This window comes from Chiloscyllium plagiosum, chromosome 48 (genome assembly GCF_004010195.1).
Source record: "Chiloscyllium plagiosum isolate BGI_BamShark_2017 chromosome 48, ASM401019v2, whole genome shotgun sequence".
In the NCBI taxonomy this organism is placed as follows: Eukaryota; Metazoa; Chordata; class Chondrichthyes; order Orectolobiformes; family Hemiscylliidae; genus Chiloscyllium; species Chiloscyllium plagiosum.
The window spans coordinates 2,603,370-2,623,078 of record NC_057757.1 but is presented as its reverse complement, the minus strand read 5'-3'; the positions used below and the strand labels follow the sequence as shown (position 1 = coordinate 2,623,078).

Here is a 19,709-nt window from a genome sequence, read left to right as displayed (position 1 = left end):
AATGCCACAGTAGCTGGTGGTGTTTGAATTCAATAAATACCTAGAGTCGGCAATCTAATGATGACCATGAGACCATTGTTGATTGTCAGGAAAATCCCATCTGGTCCACTAATATCCTTTAGGAATAGTGGACAGGTTGTAGAAGGACTTGGACAGGCTAGGAGAATGTGCAAAGAAGTGGTAGCTGGAATACAATGTGGAAAAATGTGAGGTTCTGCACTTTGATAGGAAAATAGAGACACACACTCTTTTCTAAATGGAGAAAGGCTTTGGGAATTTGAAGCACAAGGGAGTCCTAGTTCAGGGTTCTCTGAAGGTTAACATGCAGATTCAGTAAGGAGTTAAGAAGGCCATTCAGCCCATCGAGTCTGCTCTGCCATTTGATCATCTAGGAGAAAGTGAGGACTGCAATTGCTGGAGATCAGAGTTGAGAATGTGGTGCTGGAAAAGCACACCAGGTCAGGTAGCATCCGAGGAGCTGGAAAATCGATGATTTGGGCTTATGCCCTTCATCAGGAATGAATCTGATGAAGGGTCCTGCCTGAAATGTCGATTCTTCAGCTCCTCGGATGCTGCCTGACCTGCTGTACTTTTCCAGCACCACATTCTCGACTGCCACTTGATCATGGCTAATATGTTTTTCAATCCCCTTCTCCCCATAACCCTTGATCCCCTCACTGATCTACCTATCACTGTCCTAAAGACACTCAATGACTTGGCCTCCACAGCCCTCTGTGGCAGAGTCCCAGATTCACCACCCTCTGGCTTAAGAAATTCCTCCTCATCTCAATTTTAACGGGTCATTCCCCCCCCCCCCCCCCCCCCCCCCCCCCCCGGCCGCGCCCCCCCCCCCCCCGAGGCCGTGCGTTCGGGTCCTTGTCTCTCTTACTGGCGGAAACATCTTTGCCATGTACACTCCAGTGCTAGGGACCTGGGTTCAATTCTACCCTTGGGGGACTGTCTGTGTGGAGTTTGCACATTCTCCCTGCGTCTCCATGGGTTTCCTCTGGATGCTCTGGTTTCCTCCTGCAGTCCAAAGATATGCAGGTGAGGGTGGACTGGCCATGCTAAATTGTCCCATTGAGTCCAGGGATGTGTAGGCTGGGTGGATTAGTCATGGGAAATGCAGGGTAACAGGGATGCGGTGGGTCTGGATGGGATGATCTGTGGAGGGTTGGTGTGGATTCAATGGGCCAAATGGCCTATTTCCACACTGTAGGAATTCTATGACTTCTACTGACTGTTGGGATAAGGATTGGGGGATCACAGATTTCTGAATTTGTTCAAGAGGGAGTGTGAGAATTAACCTGTCTTGGAGGGAGTGATAATGATGTGCAACTCACTGCTCTTGAGTGTGGTGGAAGCAAAGACAATAATTCAAAAAGAAAATTGGATAAGCACGTAAAAGAAACAGACTCATGGGGCTATAAGGTTAGAAAAGGGAATGTGCTGGACTGGATTGCTCTGGAGAGCAGGCATAAATTCAATGGGCTGAATATGTGCCATAAATCACTCTTTGATTCCCTTAGTTCACTATATATTGCCTCTGTCAGTTTTTGCCCTGAGAAAATTGGTTGCCACGGGTCCTAGATACACTTCAAAGCCATGTTTTTGGCCACACAGAGCATGGAAATGCCTTGAGGTTGTGAAGGATGCTTATAAATGCAGATACGATCTTCCACGTGGTTAACTACGGAACTGGAAATGTGTTGCTGGAAAAGCGCAGCAGGTCAGGCAGCATCCAGGGAACAGGAGAATCGACGTTTCGGGCATAAGCCCTTCTTCAGGAATGCCTTGCTTGCAATTGTGTTTGCAATTCCATTCTCAAATTTTCTATCAAAGCTGTCATACTGATCCAATCCATTATCAAAAATGACAATTGCTATTATTTTAATCTTTATTCCCCTACAGCAAGGGAAATCAAAGATTGGATTTTCTTGTTCTGTAGGGTTAATTTGTCCTGAGATAAGCACTGTAATCTCCATATATCATTGATACTGTAGTGCAAGGTCAAAGGAAAGAGAAGAAACATCCAGCCTTTCAAGTACAGATTCTGAGGAATTATCCATACATTGTGATTGTAACTATTGCCCGGGAGTGACGTATGCCACCAATAGAAACTATACTCAGTGTTTATTGGAAATCACATGTTGCTGTTTTGCAAAAGGTGGGAGGATCTTCAGGGAATTATATTAGACTCTCTGAAAGCACCAGTCCTTCAGTTGATAACTCGGGAGTCCAAAACAAAGCCTGGTGCCTGCCAATGGATGGAAAAGTTAAAGGTTTGGATGAATCAAAGAATTGCCACTTATTTTTTAGTGTAATTTCTAGGCTTTGTCATCGAGTGTCTTTAAGACAGAGATAGATAGGTTCTTGATTGGTTGGGCCAGGTGTTGGTTGGGCACAAAGATGTGCAGGCCAGGTGAAATGGCCACACTGAATTACCCATAGTGTTCAGGGATGCCTAGGTTAGGTGCATTAGTCAGGGGTAAATATAGAGTAGGGGGAATGGGTCTGCACGGGTTACTCTTTGGAGGGTTGCTGTTGGGCTGAAGGGCCTGATTTGCACACTGTAGGATTTCTAAGATTCACCAACCTCTGGCTGAAGAAATTCCACCTCATCTCAGTTCTAAAGGGTCATCCCTTCACTCTGAGGCTGTGGCCTCAGGTACTACTCTCTGTGACTAACGGAAATACCTTCTCCTCGTCCAGTGTTCTATAAGTTTCAATCAGATTCCCCCCTGATTCTTCTAAACTCCATCGAGTACAGACCCAGAGTCCTTAACCACTCCTCACATGTCAAGCCCTTCATCCCCAGGTTTGTTCTTGTAAACCTCCTCTGGTCTTCCAAAGCCAGCGCATCATTCTGAGCATAAATAAGTGTCTTTTATTTTTAAACAATTACAGTTCAAACACAACTAAATTAAATTTTGTAGTTTTCATTGGTATAGTAGGAGCACTGGCTCTGAGTCTATCAACAAGCTTCAGATTTTACATTGTTATAGAAGAAGGTAAGAATAGCACAGAGAGAATTAATGTTTCTAATTTATTGCTTCAAAGTCTATTAACGATTCGGCTAACAACTTTGTATTTCCTCACAGGTGTTGCTAAGTAACTGTCCCACAAAATGGCTTCGGAACAGATTCCATCAGACATTCTACGGAAAAATCGCAGAACGCTCATTGACATTCTGAAAGAGCAACCAAACGTTCTCCTTGATGAGTTCGATGCGATGCTCATCTTCAAAGTGGATGAGTATAATCGTATTGATGGGATCACAGATCCCAAGGATAAGATCAGAACAATTATAAACACTGTGGTTCTGAAGGGAGAGGAGACTTGTGAGATCTTTCTAAGAGTTCTGCAAAGTTTACAGAGTGAATTCCCAGGAGTGGATGAAATATTGGTTGGATTTAATCTTGCCACAAGAGGTGAGTTGGAGCTTGCAAGTCAGTATTACTAAATTCACAATCAGACCCTGTAAGTTTCAAAATCATATGGAAAGGGATAAGAATAGTGCAGAAGTTAGGTCTCTAAATTGAGGGGGGGTGAGGCTGATTTCAATATCAGTAGACAGGATCTGGCAAACGCACACTGGTAGCAGCTACCTGCAGTTAAGTCTACATTGGAAAAGTGGGAGTCTTCTAAAAGCAGCATAGTAAGAGTTCACGGCCAGCTAAGAGTGAAGCACAACAGCCCACAGTCTTTTTACCACTTCATACTTCATTAAATTAAGTATCTTCCTTCAACAATTTTCATTGTGTTTGTAAGCTTCCATTGAGAAGTACTGACAATTGTTAAGCAGATTTTTAGGCACTAAGTCCACAGCAACCCAACCCTATAAACCTGCATTTCCTGCAGCCTATCCACCTAGTTTGCACATTCCAGGATGCTACGGGCAATTTAGTACAGCCAATGCACCTAATCTGCACATCTTTGGACTGTGGGAGGAAACTGGAAACCCATGCAGACACGGGGACTGCACACAAATTCCACATTGACAGTCACCCAAGGGTAGAATTGAACCTAGGTCCTTGATGCTGCAAGATAGCAGTGCTAACCACAGAGTCACCGTGCTACCGAGGATACTGATATACAGAGAGTCAAGCTGTGGGTCAGCTATGACCTCATTGATGGTAAACAGCCTTGAGGGGAGAACTCACTTCTCCTGTTCCTACCTTCCTGCTGAACTAGTACTATTTCAATGCTTTGTATGGTTTACAGGGTCTGTTTGTTCTCTTGACTCAGGTGAATCTTGCTGTACTAATACAAGTGGAACTCCTGCTGCTGAGAAGGACTTGCTCAATCAACAAGAAGAAAACCAACAAAGAATTGGGAAAAAAGGTGCATCATTTATTGAATTGGGTTGGCTACAAACAGTTTATCGGTAAAAACAAGGACTGCAGATGCTGGAAACCAGAGTCTAGATTAGAGTGGTGCTGGAAAAGCACAGCAGGTCAGGCAGCATCGGAGGAGCAGGAAAATCAACGTTTCGGGCAAAAGCCCTTCATCAGGAATCAGAATAAACAAATAGTTTTTTATGAGGGGCTGCAGGGATTTTACTGTAATATCTACAATGTTAGGGTTGCTCAAAAATCAAACTTCTTTCCTTAACCAAATCAGAAATTTCTGGAGAATTGTAGTAGGTCTGGTAGCATCTGTGGAGAGAAAGTGTTATTGTTTCCGGTTCAGTGAAACCTTCATTTATTTAATATAGCACAGGAATGGACCTTTTGGCCCACCATGTTGTGCTGAACATGATACCAAATTAAACTAATCCCTTCTGCTTAATCTTGATCCATATCCCTCCATTTCTTGCAGATTCACGTGCTTATCTAAATGTCTCCTGAATGCTTCTTTTGTATGTGCTTCCACCATCATCCCTGGCAGCACATTCCAGACTCCTACCACACTCTGTAAAAAACGTTCCCTCCATCATCTCAAATGCATGCCCCTAGTATTAGATATTTTAACTCTGGGAAAAAAGATTCTGACCGTCATCCCTATCTATGCATCTCATAATTTTATAGACTGCTACCAAATCACCCTTCAGCTTCCGCTGCTCCAGAGAAAACAACCTGAGAATTTCTCGCCTCTCCTTATAGCTTATACCATTTAATCCACACATCATCCTTCTGCACCCTCTCTAAACTCTCCACATCTTTCCTGTAATGTGGCGACCAGAACTGAATGCAATACTCTTCAGTGTTTGGCCTAACCAAACTCTCATAAAGCTGCAACATGACATCCTGACTCTTGTACTCAATTCCCCAACCAATAAAAGCAAGCATGCCTTATGCCTTCTTTACCAGCCTATCCACTTGGGTGGCCACTTTCAGGGAACTATGGACTTGAACCCTCAGATCCCTCTGTATATCAATGCTGTTCAGGGTCCCGCCATTAACTGGATACATTTCCTTCACATTTATGTCCCAAAGTACAGCACCTCACGCTTACTGGGATTAAACTTCATCTGCTATTTTCTTGCCCATATCTGCAGCTGATCTATATCCTTTGATGTGTATCCTTTGATAACATTCTACAACCCCATCGATCTTTGTGTCTACTGCAAACTTGCTAAAATCTACATTTTCATCCAAGTAATTTACATATATCACAAATAGCAGAGTATGGGATCTATGCAGAACACCACCAGTCTCAGATCTCCAGCCTGAAAGTCACCCTCCCACCACTATCCTCTGCCTTCTTTGGGCAAGCCAACTCTGATTGCAAATGGCCAAGTTACCATGGATTCCATGCATCTTAATCTTCTACATGAACCTACCATTGAGGGATCTTGTTTAAAGCCTTACTAAAATCCATACAGACAACATCCACTGCTCTACCCTCAATGATCACTTTGCCATCTCCTCGAAAAATGTAATTAAGTTAGTAAGACATGACCTGTCCCGCTCAAAGCCAATACAAGGTTCAGTACGGCAGTTGGACTATCCACATACTGTTTCAAGAAACCCTCTTGGATGTACTTAATTAGGCCACACTTTTCCAAATATGCGTAAATTCTATCCCTAAGAATTCTCTTCAATAGCTTCCCAACTACTGAAGTGAGACTCACCATCCTCAATTATTACTATTTCCCTTCTTGAACAGAGTAACAATATTACCTACTCGCCAGTCCTGCAGGACCACACCAGTGACTAGTGAGGATGCAGAAATCTTGGTCAAGGCCCCAGCAATCTCCTCTCTCGCCTGTCTCAATAACCTGGGGTAGAAACTATCAGGCCCTGGAAATTTATCTACCTTAATACTCTTCAAGAGACCCACTACCACTTTTTCCTTGATCTCAAAATGCCCTAGCATATTAGCATGCTCCACTCTAATCTCACTATCCTCCATATCCTTCTCCTGGGTGAACACCAGTGCAAAGCACTCATTTAGGATCTCATCCAAACATAAGTTCCCTCCTTTATTGTGGAGTGGTCTTACCTTCTCTTTAGCTTTCCTTTTATTTTTAATGTCAAGATAGAATGCCTTGGGATTCTCTTTAACCCTACTCTCCAAGGTCATTTCATGGCCCCTTCTTGCTCTCCTAATTTCCTGCTTGAGTTCTACTCTGCTTTCTTTATATTCCTCATGGGCCTTGTCCAATTTTCGAAAATTTACATATGCCCCTTTTTCCCTTTTGGCTAAATTCAGAACCTCCCTCATTATCTAAGGGTCCCTTACCTTGCCATCCTTGTCTTTCATCCTTAAGAACATGCCAGTCCTCAACTCTGATCAGTAGGTCTTTAAACAATTCCCACATGCCAAATGTGGACTTGCCCAATAACAAGCTCCTCCCAATGAATACTCCCTAGTTCCTGCCTAATACTGACATAATTTGCCCTTCCCCAGTTTAGTACATTCCCACAAGGTCTTGACTTATCCTTATTCATATCAATCTTAAAACTTAAGGGGTTGTGACCACTGTTTCCAAAATGTGCACCCACTAAAAGGTCAGTCACCTTGCCAGGCTCACTAGCCATTACAAGGTCCAGTATGGCTCCTCCTGCAGTTTGACTATCCACATACTGTTCCAAGAAACCCTCTTGGATCGCTTCTCGGCCTTTTGGCTAAGATCAAGTGTCTGTTCTTATCAGGACAGGAGTCAAGTTGCGAGTCATCAGAGCTAGTGGAGATCATCGCTGGATCGTGATTGGACATTAGAGGATCGTTTGGTTGTGCTGACCTGCTATTGGTGGATCTTCATGCTGGCTTCGGCCTAACGCCAATTCAGGGACCAGCCAACCTCAGAGCTATGGCCTCAACAGCTGCTCGCACCCCAGGCCAGGGCGTTCGCAACACAGTCCGGGTGACTGTCAAGAAGGTGGAAGAGCGTACACCAGTCGATCGGACGGTGTTCGTCAAGAAGGTGTTGTTCGAGTGCTGTGGATTCGCCGCAGCAGATGTGTACTGCCTGCAGGATTTCCCTGGGGCAGGCTACTTTGACGTCACCTTCAGGAGCATGAAGCAATGTGAGCAGCTCCTGAAGGTCTTCAAGGAGAAGGAAGGGGAGCCGCTGTTCTCCATCTTGTCGGCGGTCCCGTTGTGTGTGCTTCCTGCACAGAGGAGTCGGGTTGTTACGGTCCACATGTACAACCCCTACTTGCCAGCAACCGATGTCCTGACGTTCCTGGGAAGATATGTGCAGGTCGAGGGATAAAGCACCAATGTGGTTGACCCTTTCGGGATCTGGACCAGCTTACGACAGGTCAAGTTAACCCTGAGGGTTGATGCCAGCGGGAATATCCTCCACCCACCCTCCAGCTTTGCTATCGGAGGGAGCAGAGAGTACCTGACTTATGCAGGGCAGCCGAAAGTGTGCCGAACCTGTGGGAGGTCAGGCTACATGGCGGCGGACTGCAAGGTCACAATCTGTCGGAACTGCAAGAAGGAGGGTCACCCGACCAAAGAATGCAAAGAGGAAAAGAACTGCAATCTGTGCGGGGAGGCAGGCCACGTGTACAGGGCCTGCCCAAGACGAGGGGCCGCCACCTACACGCAGATGGCCGGAGGCGGGCCACAAAAGGACGGCAAGGCACCGCAAACCGGCAAGGGAATGGTGTCTGGGGGCATGCAAAAGGAAGGACAGGCCTGAACAAAGCAGATGACAGCTACCGGAGAGGGACAGCTACCGGAGAGGGACAGCTGCCGAGCGAATCTCCGACAGGACAGGCGGAGGAGGAGGAGGTGGAGAAGGGAAAGAAGGAGGCAGAGGAATGGACTGTGGTGCAAAACAAGAGGAGGAAAACCCACCCGGCCACCAAGACCTCCCAGAAAAAGGGGAAAAGGCAGCTGCAGGTGGAAGACACGGACAGCTGTTCGGAGGGTGAGGACGGGCATAAGGAGGGTCATCACCAAAAGAAGAGGCAGAGCGCTGAGAGGAGAAAGGAGAGCAGCAACTGCCAACCAAGGGACGAACCTCTTGAGGAAATGGGAAACTACCACCCCCCACCAGGTGAAAGCCAAGAGGGCCCCACCGCCACACAGCTCCAGGTCACTGGGAGCAGCGACCCTCTGACAGCCCCGCTGTCGGATATAGAAACAGACAGCGTGGACCCTGGTCTCGGCCCGATGACACCGAAGCGGGCAAATGGGCCGAGTGAGGAACTGGACAGCTAAATCAGCCCTGTGAGGGTCCAGCAGTTTGCGTGCTGCGTGGGGATGCAGACAGCTACCCCAGAGGGGCAGGACCAGTGACAATCGGACATGGGTAACCTTACAACCTGTTAACAAAATGGGGTTAAAAATTGCAACTATTAATGTGCGCAGCATAAAATCTGCTGCACAATGTGTTTCAACACTGGCCTTCCTGGCCAACGTGAAAGCCGATGTCCTGTTCCTGCAGGAGTGTGGGATACCGCACCTCAGCAGTTACAGGAGATGGTCGAGCTTGTGGGCCCATGGGCCGTCAGTGTGGTCGGGGGGCAACGATAACCGCTCCTCGGGCCTGGGTATCCTGTTACGGGGAGGCAACTTCACCATCTCCGAGGTTAAGGAGGTGGTGGGCGGGCGCCTCCTCGTTGCTGATGTTACCTACAGAAACGCTCCCGTGAGACTAATCAATGTGTACGCCCCAGCGGGTAAGAGTGAACGGTTGGCCGTCCTGCACCAGCTTCCACTGTTGCTGGCTACGTCCAGGCCGGTCATTCTGGCCGGAGACTTCAACTGTATCATCGATGCAGATGGATGATCCGGCCGGGGGGGACACTAAACTGGACGCCACGTCCAGAGCCCTGATGGACACGGTCAAAGATGCCAAGCTGCACGACGTCTTCAGCACCCCTGCAGACAGAGCGCAGCGTAGATACACCTGGTCACGGGCAGACGGGTCTATCCGCTCAAGGATAGATTACCTGTTTGTGTCCCGAACGCTCTCGGTCAGATCCACCGACGTCAAGCCGTGTTCTTCTCCGACCACTGCCTCCTGCTGGCCAATTGTCACCTACAGGACGAGCAGCGGGCTGGTAAGGGAACGCGGAAACTGAACACCAAGCTGTTGACCTCGGGTAACATCGAGGAGCTCAAGAGGGACTACGCAGGTTGGAGAACCGCGAAGCCCCTCTTTTAGTCCCAAGTGGACTGGTGGGAAACAGTAAAAGGGAACATCAAGAGGTTCTTCACCCTCAAAGTTGTTCAGGAGGCGAGAGAGAGGCGGGGAAAACTGTCCCAACTCCAGGAAAGTATGCAGAACCTGCTCCTGCTGCAGACAATGGGGGTCGATGTCACAGAGGTGAAGGGCCAGGAGGTGAAGGGCCAGCAAGCCTCGCTCTTTGCCTCGGAGGCCTCCAAGATAATCTTCCGGTCCAGGGTCCGCTCGGTGGAGCAAGACGAGACCTGCTCACGTTTCTTCATCCAGAAGGTGCACAAAGAGAGCCCCGTGCTCTGCAGCCTGAAGGAAGAAGATGGCTCGGCAACGTCATCTCAGGCTGACATCATGAGGATCAGTAAATCCTTCTATGCCAGTCTGTATGACTCGAAGCCAATCGACAGCACGGCCTCCCAGTCATCCCTGTCCTCTATCACGGAGGTCCTAGACGACGGAACATGGGAGAGGCTGGACCAGCCGCTATCTCTGGATGAGCTGACCAAGGCCCTCGAGTCCTTCGAAAAGAATAAAACTCCCGGAAGTGACGGCTTACTGGTCGAAATCTATTCTTTGGGACTTGATTGGCCGGGACCTGCTGGAGGTGTATGTCAGTATGCTTCGGGCAGGTACTATGAGTGAATCCATGAGGAAAGGCATCATCACCCTCATCTACAAGTAGAAGGGGGAGAGGGAGGAAATTAGAAATTGGAGACCAATCTCACTGTTAAACACAGACTACAAAATCTTGTCAAAGGTCATTGCCAACTGGGTCAGGTCTGCTCTGGGGTCGGTGATTCACCCTGACCAAACCTGTGCTGTACCGGGCAGGACGATTGCTGAGAGTCTCGCACTCCTCAGAGATACGATTGACCAGAATTGAAGGTAGTATTCCAAAAAAAGGCCTAATCGACCAGATCAACACCTCTACTCAATGCTCTGATCAATAAAGGATGTGTACCAAACATCTTGGTAAAATCTAGTCAGTGTCGCTCTTAGTGGAGCAACTGCCCATAATTCTACTGAGCAAACTGTGCAAAATATTCATTAAAAAGCAACATTGCTAGATAGCCATTAAATTTGCTGACACTCTTTCGTGCCTTTGCAGTATAAATAGGACAGTCATTTGGGATCAGGAAGTTTCCTTTCACAGCTGCTGATTTAACATTTGCAACTTTGCCTATACGTCACCCAGTTGAGTCACCATCCTGTTCCACCTGCTGCCTGAATATCTGCTGAAATGTAAAACACACTAATCTGACAGTAAAACTGCAACAAGGCAGTTACAACACTGTGCCTCATGAGCCACTTCCACCTCACACCTGGACATTGCTGTCACTATGTAAGATCTCCTCTGGGAATAATTGAGTGAGATTCAGCATATTCAGCTTTCTATAACCAGAACTAATCACACTTTGCATTAACTCTTTGAGGTATCTTTAAAGAAATGGATTAAGAATTTCGGGAGCTGTTTGCAGTAACTGAATAATGAACAATTTGATTAATAATTTGGTAATTTATCATTGACCAGCAATTGAATTGTACTTACCATATCAATACAGTGGATACAACAGCAGGTCAGACGCTGGGAAGCCTGCAACAGAAGACTGACTTCCTGACTCTCAAAGCCTGCCCAACATCCATAAAAGATCACCTGTTCTTCGTGGAGAAGTTTATGAAGAAAAACACCTTTGACCACAAGTCCATCAGGAAGTGGTCAGCACGTAGTGTCCTTGAGACCCTTCGGGAAAAGGAGAGGGCGGATCCTATCGAGCGGTTCCCTGAGCAGACTGTCAAAGCCATTTGGCAGAATGCCTCATCGCCAGAACTTTCCAACAAGCACCAAGACATGGCTTGGCTGGTGGTGAGAAGGGCTCTGCCTGTGAGATCCTTTATGTACGCCCGGACTCTCTGCCGCACCGCACGCTGCCCTCGAAGCGGCTGCGGGGGGAGCGAGACTGTCACACACCTCCTTGTGGAATGTGCCTATGCAGAGGAAGTCTGGAGAGGAATACAGTGAGGTTTGTCAAGGTTCATCCCGAGCAGCACTGTGACGCGGGACTCCGTGCTCTACGGCCTGTTCCCCGGGACGCACACCGAGACGAACATCAACTGCGCCTGGAAGATCATCAACTCGGTGAAGGACGCTCTCTGGGTGGTCCGAAACCTGTTGATCTTCCAGCTGAAGGAGTTGACCCCGACTGAGTGTTGCAGACTGGCACATTCCAAGGTCCAGGACTATGTGTTGAGGGACGCGCTGAAGCTTGGGGCAGCTGCCGCCAAGGCGTGGTGGGGAAAGACCACCATGTAACATCTGCCTGCCTCAGAAGAACAAGGGGCCCACGCAGTCATTTGGGCTCTGCTGGCGTCTCAGCTCAATGTAATCGCACCAACCTGTAAATAAGAATGATTACTCTGTTTCGATACGCAAAGAAATGGAATGTGTACATATGTATGACATGTCCAGTTGTATAGATCAAAGTATTTATGAATAAAGTATATTTTTGAAATAATAAAAAAAGAAACCCTCTTGGATGTACTTAACAAATTCTGCACCATCTAAGCCTTTTGCTCTAATGAAGCCCCAGTCAATACTGGAGAAGTTAAAATCACTCACTATGACAACCCTGTTGTTATTGCATCTTTCCATAATCTGCCTACATATTTGTTTCTCAATGTCTCGGTGGCTGTTGCGGGGCAATTGTATGATCCTATCAGAGTGATTGCACCTATCTTATTTTTGAGCTCTACCCTTCCTGCCTCAGTGGATGAGCCCTCCAGTATGTCCTCTCTGAATGCAGATGCGACGTTCTCCCTGACTTGAAATGCAATTCCTCCACCTCTTTTAACTCCCTCTCTATCTCATCTAAAACAACGAAACCTGGGAAAGTTTAGCAGCTAGTCCTGTGACTCTCTCAACCAAGTCTCTGTAATGGCCACAACATCATATTATTTTTATTCTTTCCTTAACTTATTAGTTCAGATTTCTAATGAATCTCATAGGCCATTGATTGGATCAAACCCAGGTCCCTCAGTGCTAACTACTGAGCAACTGTGCCACGTAAAATGGGCACTTAATTAAGAAATCTCTAGTGTAACTTAATGTAAACTTGACGGAACATATTCTATGTTGAAATGGACTGCAATATCAGAAGAGAAATATGTTTAATTTACATATTTGAAGCATCTTTTGTATTTTTCATTTCACAGTCAAAGAAAACAATTTTCAGGAAGTGCTTTCCAAGCTGAAACTACAGAAGTACTTGAGAGAGAAACTTTCTTTAAGCAAAATTCTTGAAATGGGCCCAGAAACCATAGCGTGTGCAAAGTCACAAAGCTTGGAAGATATTCCGTGGTATTTTCTAAAGAAACTTATGATTCTCAATTTGACAGCCAGAAATATCAAATGCTCAGCAGACATTCCTAAACTGACCGTTGATCAAACAAATTTTTCCGATCTTTTTGATATCACGGGAAAAGACACTGGCGATGCATGCAATCCACTGGATGTCATTACTGCAGTTTTCCTTTGTGCTGACAGCATCCTGCAGCAAGAGGTGATGATGAAGATGTCTATGTGTCAGTTTGCGCTGCCTCTCTTACTGCCAGATTACAGCAAGGACAACAGCACCCTACTGCTGTGGGCCATGCGTTTCATTGTGAAGAAGTGGAGACCTCAGTCACTCGAGGCGAGTAAAGGATTCAAAGAGGCAACAATGGTGACCACGCCAATGCACGTTATTTCATTTATTCGCCTGGGTGAGTGCAGTACTTCCAAATCAAGGATTCTCAATGAGGTATTAAGTAACCCCCACCATCATCACAACTTCTTTGTCACTCACAGCATGGAATGTGGTGATATTCCTCGGAAAATTTCGGACGGATTAGTGGAGTTCTGCTGGTACCTCCCCTGTGGCAAGAGAAATATTGATATCTTCACAGAACCCATCCTCATTGCCAACCTCCGTGGTGATGCAAGTACGCTACGCTCCCAAGTTCATTTCCTGGCTCAGGTATCCTCAGCAGTCTTTATATTTGTCGATCAGGTCGGTGCCAACGAGTTCGCTTTTTTGGAGTCTGTCGCTGAATTGGAAACGCGATACTTCCTCATCCTCAATCCACAGCTGGACCAGCAGGTTGTTACAAGCAGCTTTCTCCAGAAACTGGCTCCATTAATGAAGTTGGAACGGAATCACATTATTGTTAAAAATAAGAACGTGAACACATCAATGTTTGTTGAACAAATTCGATCATGCATCAAGGAGACTTTGGAAAACATGACAGACTGTGTGAGCATTGAGGGAATGGCTGATGTAGCTCGCAAGTTAGAGATTTTAGTGGATGAAGATGAGCCACACTGCCATAGTGCTAAAGAAGTGGCAGAGGCTGCCATGGGAGACATGCGAAGTGTGGCAGAGTATAAGATGGAAAAACTACCCTTACAGGGAGAGCTCTGGAAGAAATGGTCGAAGATAGACAAGGAGCTTTGTCGCCAGAAGAAGCGTGGTGATATGCCTGTTGAGGCATACAACTCCGAACTCAGACTTGAACTAACAAATTTGCGGAAGAAACAGCGAGAGTATGACATTACGGAAAACCTTTCTGAGTTTGTCGCAGTAATGGCAAATACGAGCCACGATGAAAGACACTTGTTCCTGAAATGGATCAAATATCTTCTCGATGCCACCGCACGAGAAGAGCTTTCTGAATTACGTGAAGCTTATAAACAATTATATAAAGCATCACCTGGTGCAACCAAAAAACTCACAGACCTCGACAAACAAATATCAGACAGTTCTCTAGGGCTAGAACATTTCATGCGAGAAATAGGACAGATTTATGAAGCTGAGGCAACTCTAGTTCAGGAACACATTCTGTCAGAAAATACTCGTCAGTATACATCACTTCCTAGTGTGGTTGCTGATCTCATGTTAGATGGCTTTCCACTTGAACTTCTAGATGGCGATGCGTCCAGCATTTCTGAACAGTGGGTCAGCGCTGTGCTCACACATCTTTCAGAGAAACTAGGACCAGATACTAAAATAGTTGTTCTGACTGTCCTGGGTGTACAGAGTACAGGGAAGTCTACCCTCTTAAACACTATGTTTGGTTTGCAGTTTGCAGTGAGCAGTGGGAGATGTACAAGAGGAGCCTTCATGCAGTTGATCAAAATTACAGGAGACCTGAGCAAGGAGATCGGTAGTGAGTACCTGATGATTATTGACACTGAAGGATTAAAAGCTCCAGAACTGGCAAAGCTGGAGGACAGCCATGAACATGATAACGAACTTGCAACGCTGGTTGTTGGACTGAGTGACATTACATTAGTCAACATGGCTATGGAAAACTCTTCTGAAATGAAGGATATCTTGCAGATAGTGGTGCACGCCTTCCTGAGGATGAAAGAGGTAGGGCACAAACCAAACTGTCAGTTCATTCATCAAAATGTGGGAGAAGTGTCAGCACATGATCAGAACATGAGAGACAGGAAGCATCTCCTGGATCAGTTAAATGAAATGACAAAGGCAGCAGCAAAGATGGAGAAGAAAGACCACAAATTCACAAAGTTTTCAGATATCATGGAATATGATCCTGAAAAGAACAACTGGTACATTCCAGGCCTCTGGCATGGTGTTCCTCCCATGGCACCGGTAAACACTGGCTACAGTGAAAATATATTTGAACTAAAGAAATATCTGTTTGATTTGTTTAAGCAACGCAGAGAAAGAAAAGAACCATTTACGATTCACCAATTCAGAGAATGGATGAAGGGTTTATGGAATGCAGTCAAGTACGAAAATTTCATTTTCAGTTTTAGAAACAGCCTAGTTGCAGATGCTTACAGCCAGCTCAGTTTGAAGTACTCGGAATGGGAGTGGCAATTTAGGAAAAGCATTCATTCCCAGGTAGAAAAGGCTGAGAACAACATTGGGAATCACCCTCTTGATCAGCTTGATGATTTGTACCAGACTCTGATACAAGAAACAAATAAAATTCTCCAGGCGCAAAAGCAAATGATTCTCATACATCTGGAAAAATACTTCAACAGCAAAGTAGACAACATCCATCTTGTGGAGAAATTCAAAATGGATTTCACCCTGAGTACTGAGAGTTTGCGAAATGAGCTTGAGATTTACAGCAAGCGCAAATGTGAGGATGCAATTCAGAGGCGCAAAGGCATGGCCAAACTGGATAACATACAGAAGGAGTATCAGGGGATTATTCAGAAACAGGTCTGTGAACTGCTACAAATGTGCAAAGAGTCAAATTCTGAACTCAATGACAGTAAACTCAAGGAAAAGTTTGAAAAGATGTGGAGAGATACAGTCCAACCACTTCAGGCAATGTCAATCAAACAACAGAACATCGAAATTGAGTTTGAAAATCAACTGCAACAAAATCTACGCTATCGAGGCAGTGCGGTGTGCCAGAGATTAGATACCGCTGGGAAACTATTTGAAAAAGGACAAGTCGAGTTTAAAGTTACCAGGGATCATATTGAGAGGGGTTATTGGCAAAGAGCTAAAGACTTTTTTACAAATGGATCTAGCAGTGAAGTGCAAGTGTTTGCAGATAGTTTAATTGAAAACGCTGAGCAGTTTGCACTGGAAAAGCTGAAAGCAAAAGTTGACTTCGATCCAACTTACTGTCAAACATTGCTGAAAAATACTGACGATACATTACTGAATAGGAAATGGTGCCACTTTCACACAAATGTTAACTTTGAGGTAGACCTAAAGCTGCATATGTGTGGTTATGTCCTGCCGATTTTCCAAAAGATGCACCAAGATTTCTTCAGAGAGAACGATCCACTGACTTGTCTGACAACAATGAAGGATGCCTACTATTCCACTTTTAAAGATATTTACCACGAGAAAGATCAAAGTCAGAAAAGGGCTCAAGCTCTGTGCAGCAACTGCCTCCAGCCCGCATTTCAGAAAGCCATTGACAAAAAGCTTGGTGTGGAGATTGTCGAAGGTGTAAAAGCCAGCTGTACAAACCATGAAATGAGCAGCAGAGCCTATCTCCAAGCTGTGATTCTACTGGATTTGCTGGATGAGCACCGTGTGGAAAATTACTTACAATATATCAAAAACTATGAGCATTTTGCAAGACAGTGGATCAGGAAAAGAATAATAAAGAATTACACGGGAACAACTAAAATTATGGAGATCATCACAAAAATAATCCGAGCACTGATACGAAAGACAAAAGATGCCATAAAACAAGCAATGGTGATGGAGAAGGAGAACGTGTCAGAATTTTTAACAGAATTTTGTGACATTTTGAAGAATGATTTTGTAATTAACAAGGAGAGTTTGGAAATTATACTCTTTCAGAATGCTGTCACAGCCAGAGAGTTTGCTACTGATTTTACTACTGCCCTGGATGACGTGGAGCAGAAACTCACATCAGACTTTCACAAGAATTGCGACATTGAAGAAGTTCTGCCACGTCTGCCAGTGCAGCCGGATGAAGAGATCTTCCGCCAGGTTCTCGGCTGTGGGAAGATGTGCCCATTCTGTGGAGTGCCTTGTGAACGTGAAGGCTCAGGACATAAGGAGCATTTTGCTACAACCCATCGACCTGAAGGACTAAATAGTTATCGCTATATTGACAACAACAAGCTTGTGGCGACAGTGTGCACTTCTGCAGTAGCATCTGACAGTTCATTCCGCTGTGCAGAGACTGAATATACATTCCATCCCTATAAAGACTACCGCAGTGTAAATGATTATTTCGCTTCCTGGGATATTCCGCCTGACACAAGTGTCCAAGCAGCAACCTACTGGAAATATGTCCTGTCTACTTTTAATAGAGAGTTTGCAGAAGCTTACAAGGCCAACAAAGCTGATATTCCTGTTGACTGGAAAAATATACAGAAGGAAACTGTAAGGGCAGAAATTGTGAAAACATACAATATGTTTAGGAAAAAAGAACTGAAATAGTTAGAAATACAGGATGATCAGACGTCCACTTTTAATACTATTAACTCCAGTTTCAGGTGAGGATTTTTATCATTACTTAGGACTCAGGTGAACTTATCCCTTCACAAAATCGGGAAGTAAAGAACTTCAGAAATTGTGCAAAAATACTAGTGAACTGAACTGAAAAATGTGTTGCTGGAAAAGCGCAGCAGGTCAGGCAGCATCAAAGAAGCAGGAGAATCGACGTTTCGGGCATAAGCCCTTCTTCAGCCTCACTTTCTCCTAGTGAACTGAACTGTCTAGTCTCCTACAAGAGAGTTAATTGCCAATCTAGAGGGGAATAATGTACTGATCAATGTTATCTTAGTGATTATAGTTTGCTTTAAATATATTTCTGACATTGTAGTTGAAGTAGTTTTAGAGGGAATCCCACTGAGGCTGGGCTAGAAACAATGCTTAAATTAGGATAGGTTGAATTAAATAGAAGGAATCAATTGTCATAATTCTGAACTCTTACTTTATTATCCTGTAATATGTGGACATATTCAATAAAGTTTGTTATGCATCCTTCTATGTACTGATTAGCTCCTCTTTCTGTCCTGTTTTGCTTTATGCACTCCTTCTGTTACCAAAATAACTCAGTTACGATTTGGCTACAATTGTTAGGAAGCTGTGGATAAGCCTGTCCATCCCTCAGTGTCCGCAAAAGATGGTGGTCGGATTACTGGGGGTGGGGTACAGAGAAGAGTTATGAAGATGCTGCTAGGAATGAAGAATTTTAGTTAAGACTGGATAGCCACAAAAAGGATTCTTACCTCCACACAAACAATGTATAACCATTACAAACTGTGTTAAAATAGACACATTAAATCTGAACTTAAAAACAATTCCCTGGTTGAAATCCAAAATTAAATCGCTGGATGGCTTTAAGTATATCCTTGCCTTTATGCATTTGTTTTCTTTGGAACAAAAGAGGCTGAGAAAAGATTTAATCGAAGTGTATAATATTATTTAGATTTATTTAATACTGTCACATGTTCCTACAATGAAAAGTATTGTTTTGCGAGTTATTTGCGAAGTGTCACCACTCTCTGGCGTCACCTCGGATTTGTTTGCATTGCATGCTATTACTGCAACAGCTTTTGGTTCAGCAATTCATCTTCGTCTCAGTTGGCTCCTCCTACTTCTTGCCTTTTCCCTGCTGCTCTTCCAGTCACTGCTGCTTATCATTGGCCTGAGTCTGATCTAGAGCAGGCCATGGTCTGGGGCTGCATGTGTCTCCTCCTACCTCCTGTTCCATCTCTGATGCTCCTCCAGACACTGATGCTGGACAGCGGCTGCAGGGGTCTTGGTGCCGGGCACATCCTCCGCTCCTGCTCCTGCGGCATGTCTGAGCTGGAGTGGGACATGAGCCTGGTGCTACACAGGGCCTGGTCTCTCACAAAAAGATGTGGCCCAGGGGACAACAGGAGAAAAAGGAAGACAGACTGTAGAGAAAGGACCTATTTGCCTTAGCGGGATTGGTCAAGAATCCAGAGGTGTCGCAATTTGTTAGATTGGAGAGGAGTTGAGAAGATGCTCATCCAAAGAATAGTGCCGATGTGGAACTCTCAAAAGTGCCGTAAAGAGCCAAAAACCTGCACTGTATTGAAAATAAAAAAAATCTTTTTGGATAGACACTTGGAAGTGTTATAAGCTACACGGTTATGGAGACAGGGCTGGTAAGAGGGATTAGGCCGAATGGTCCATCTTGCTCGGCACACGGATGATGGGCCAAATGGCATCACTATGCTCAGTAAAACTCTGTACCTTCATTCTTGAAATGTTGCAATTCAAGTCGTGAAAATATTCTAGATACTGCTGAATTTGTGGCGAGTTGCCTGAAATGCATCTTGTAGATGGTGTTCACATATTGCAGTGGTGGTGGAGGACATAGATGCTTAATGAGTGTTAAACAAGCAGGCAGCAGGCACTGGTAAGACAGCTTGTACAGAAGCACTTCTCTGGGGAAAATGATACTCCATTCCATTTCTGTCTTGTGCCTTGGCGAGTCAGGAAGTGAACCAGTTACTGCAGATTACAGTGTGTGATCCACTCTAGCAGCAACATCATATATCTGCGTGATGCAGTATCGTTTCACAGAGTCATAGAATCCCTACAGTGTGGAAACAGACCATTTGGCCCAACAAGTCCAC

At 45.2% G+C, this 19,709-nt stretch overlaps 1 protein-coding gene across 1 annotated transcript; it reads left to right on the top strand.

The window, feature by feature from the left end:
* Nucleotides 1–2,203: 2,203 nt before the first annotated feature.
* Nucleotides 2,204–18,081, top strand: si:dkey-85k7.12 (interferon-induced very large GTPase 1). The gene is made up of 4 exons (XM_043683481.1): nucleotides 2,204–2,282; nucleotides 3,102–3,431; nucleotides 4,249–4,344; nucleotides 12,797–18,081. The coding sequence occupies exons 2-4, from the start codon at nucleotides 3,128–3,130 to the stop codon at nucleotides 17,533–17,535; spliced, it is 5,139 nt and encodes a 1,712-aa protein (XP_043539416.1). The 5' UTR covers nucleotides 2,204–2,282; nucleotides 3,102–3,127; the 3' UTR covers nucleotides 17,536–18,081.
* Nucleotides 18,082–19,709: the final 1,628 nt, after the last annotated feature.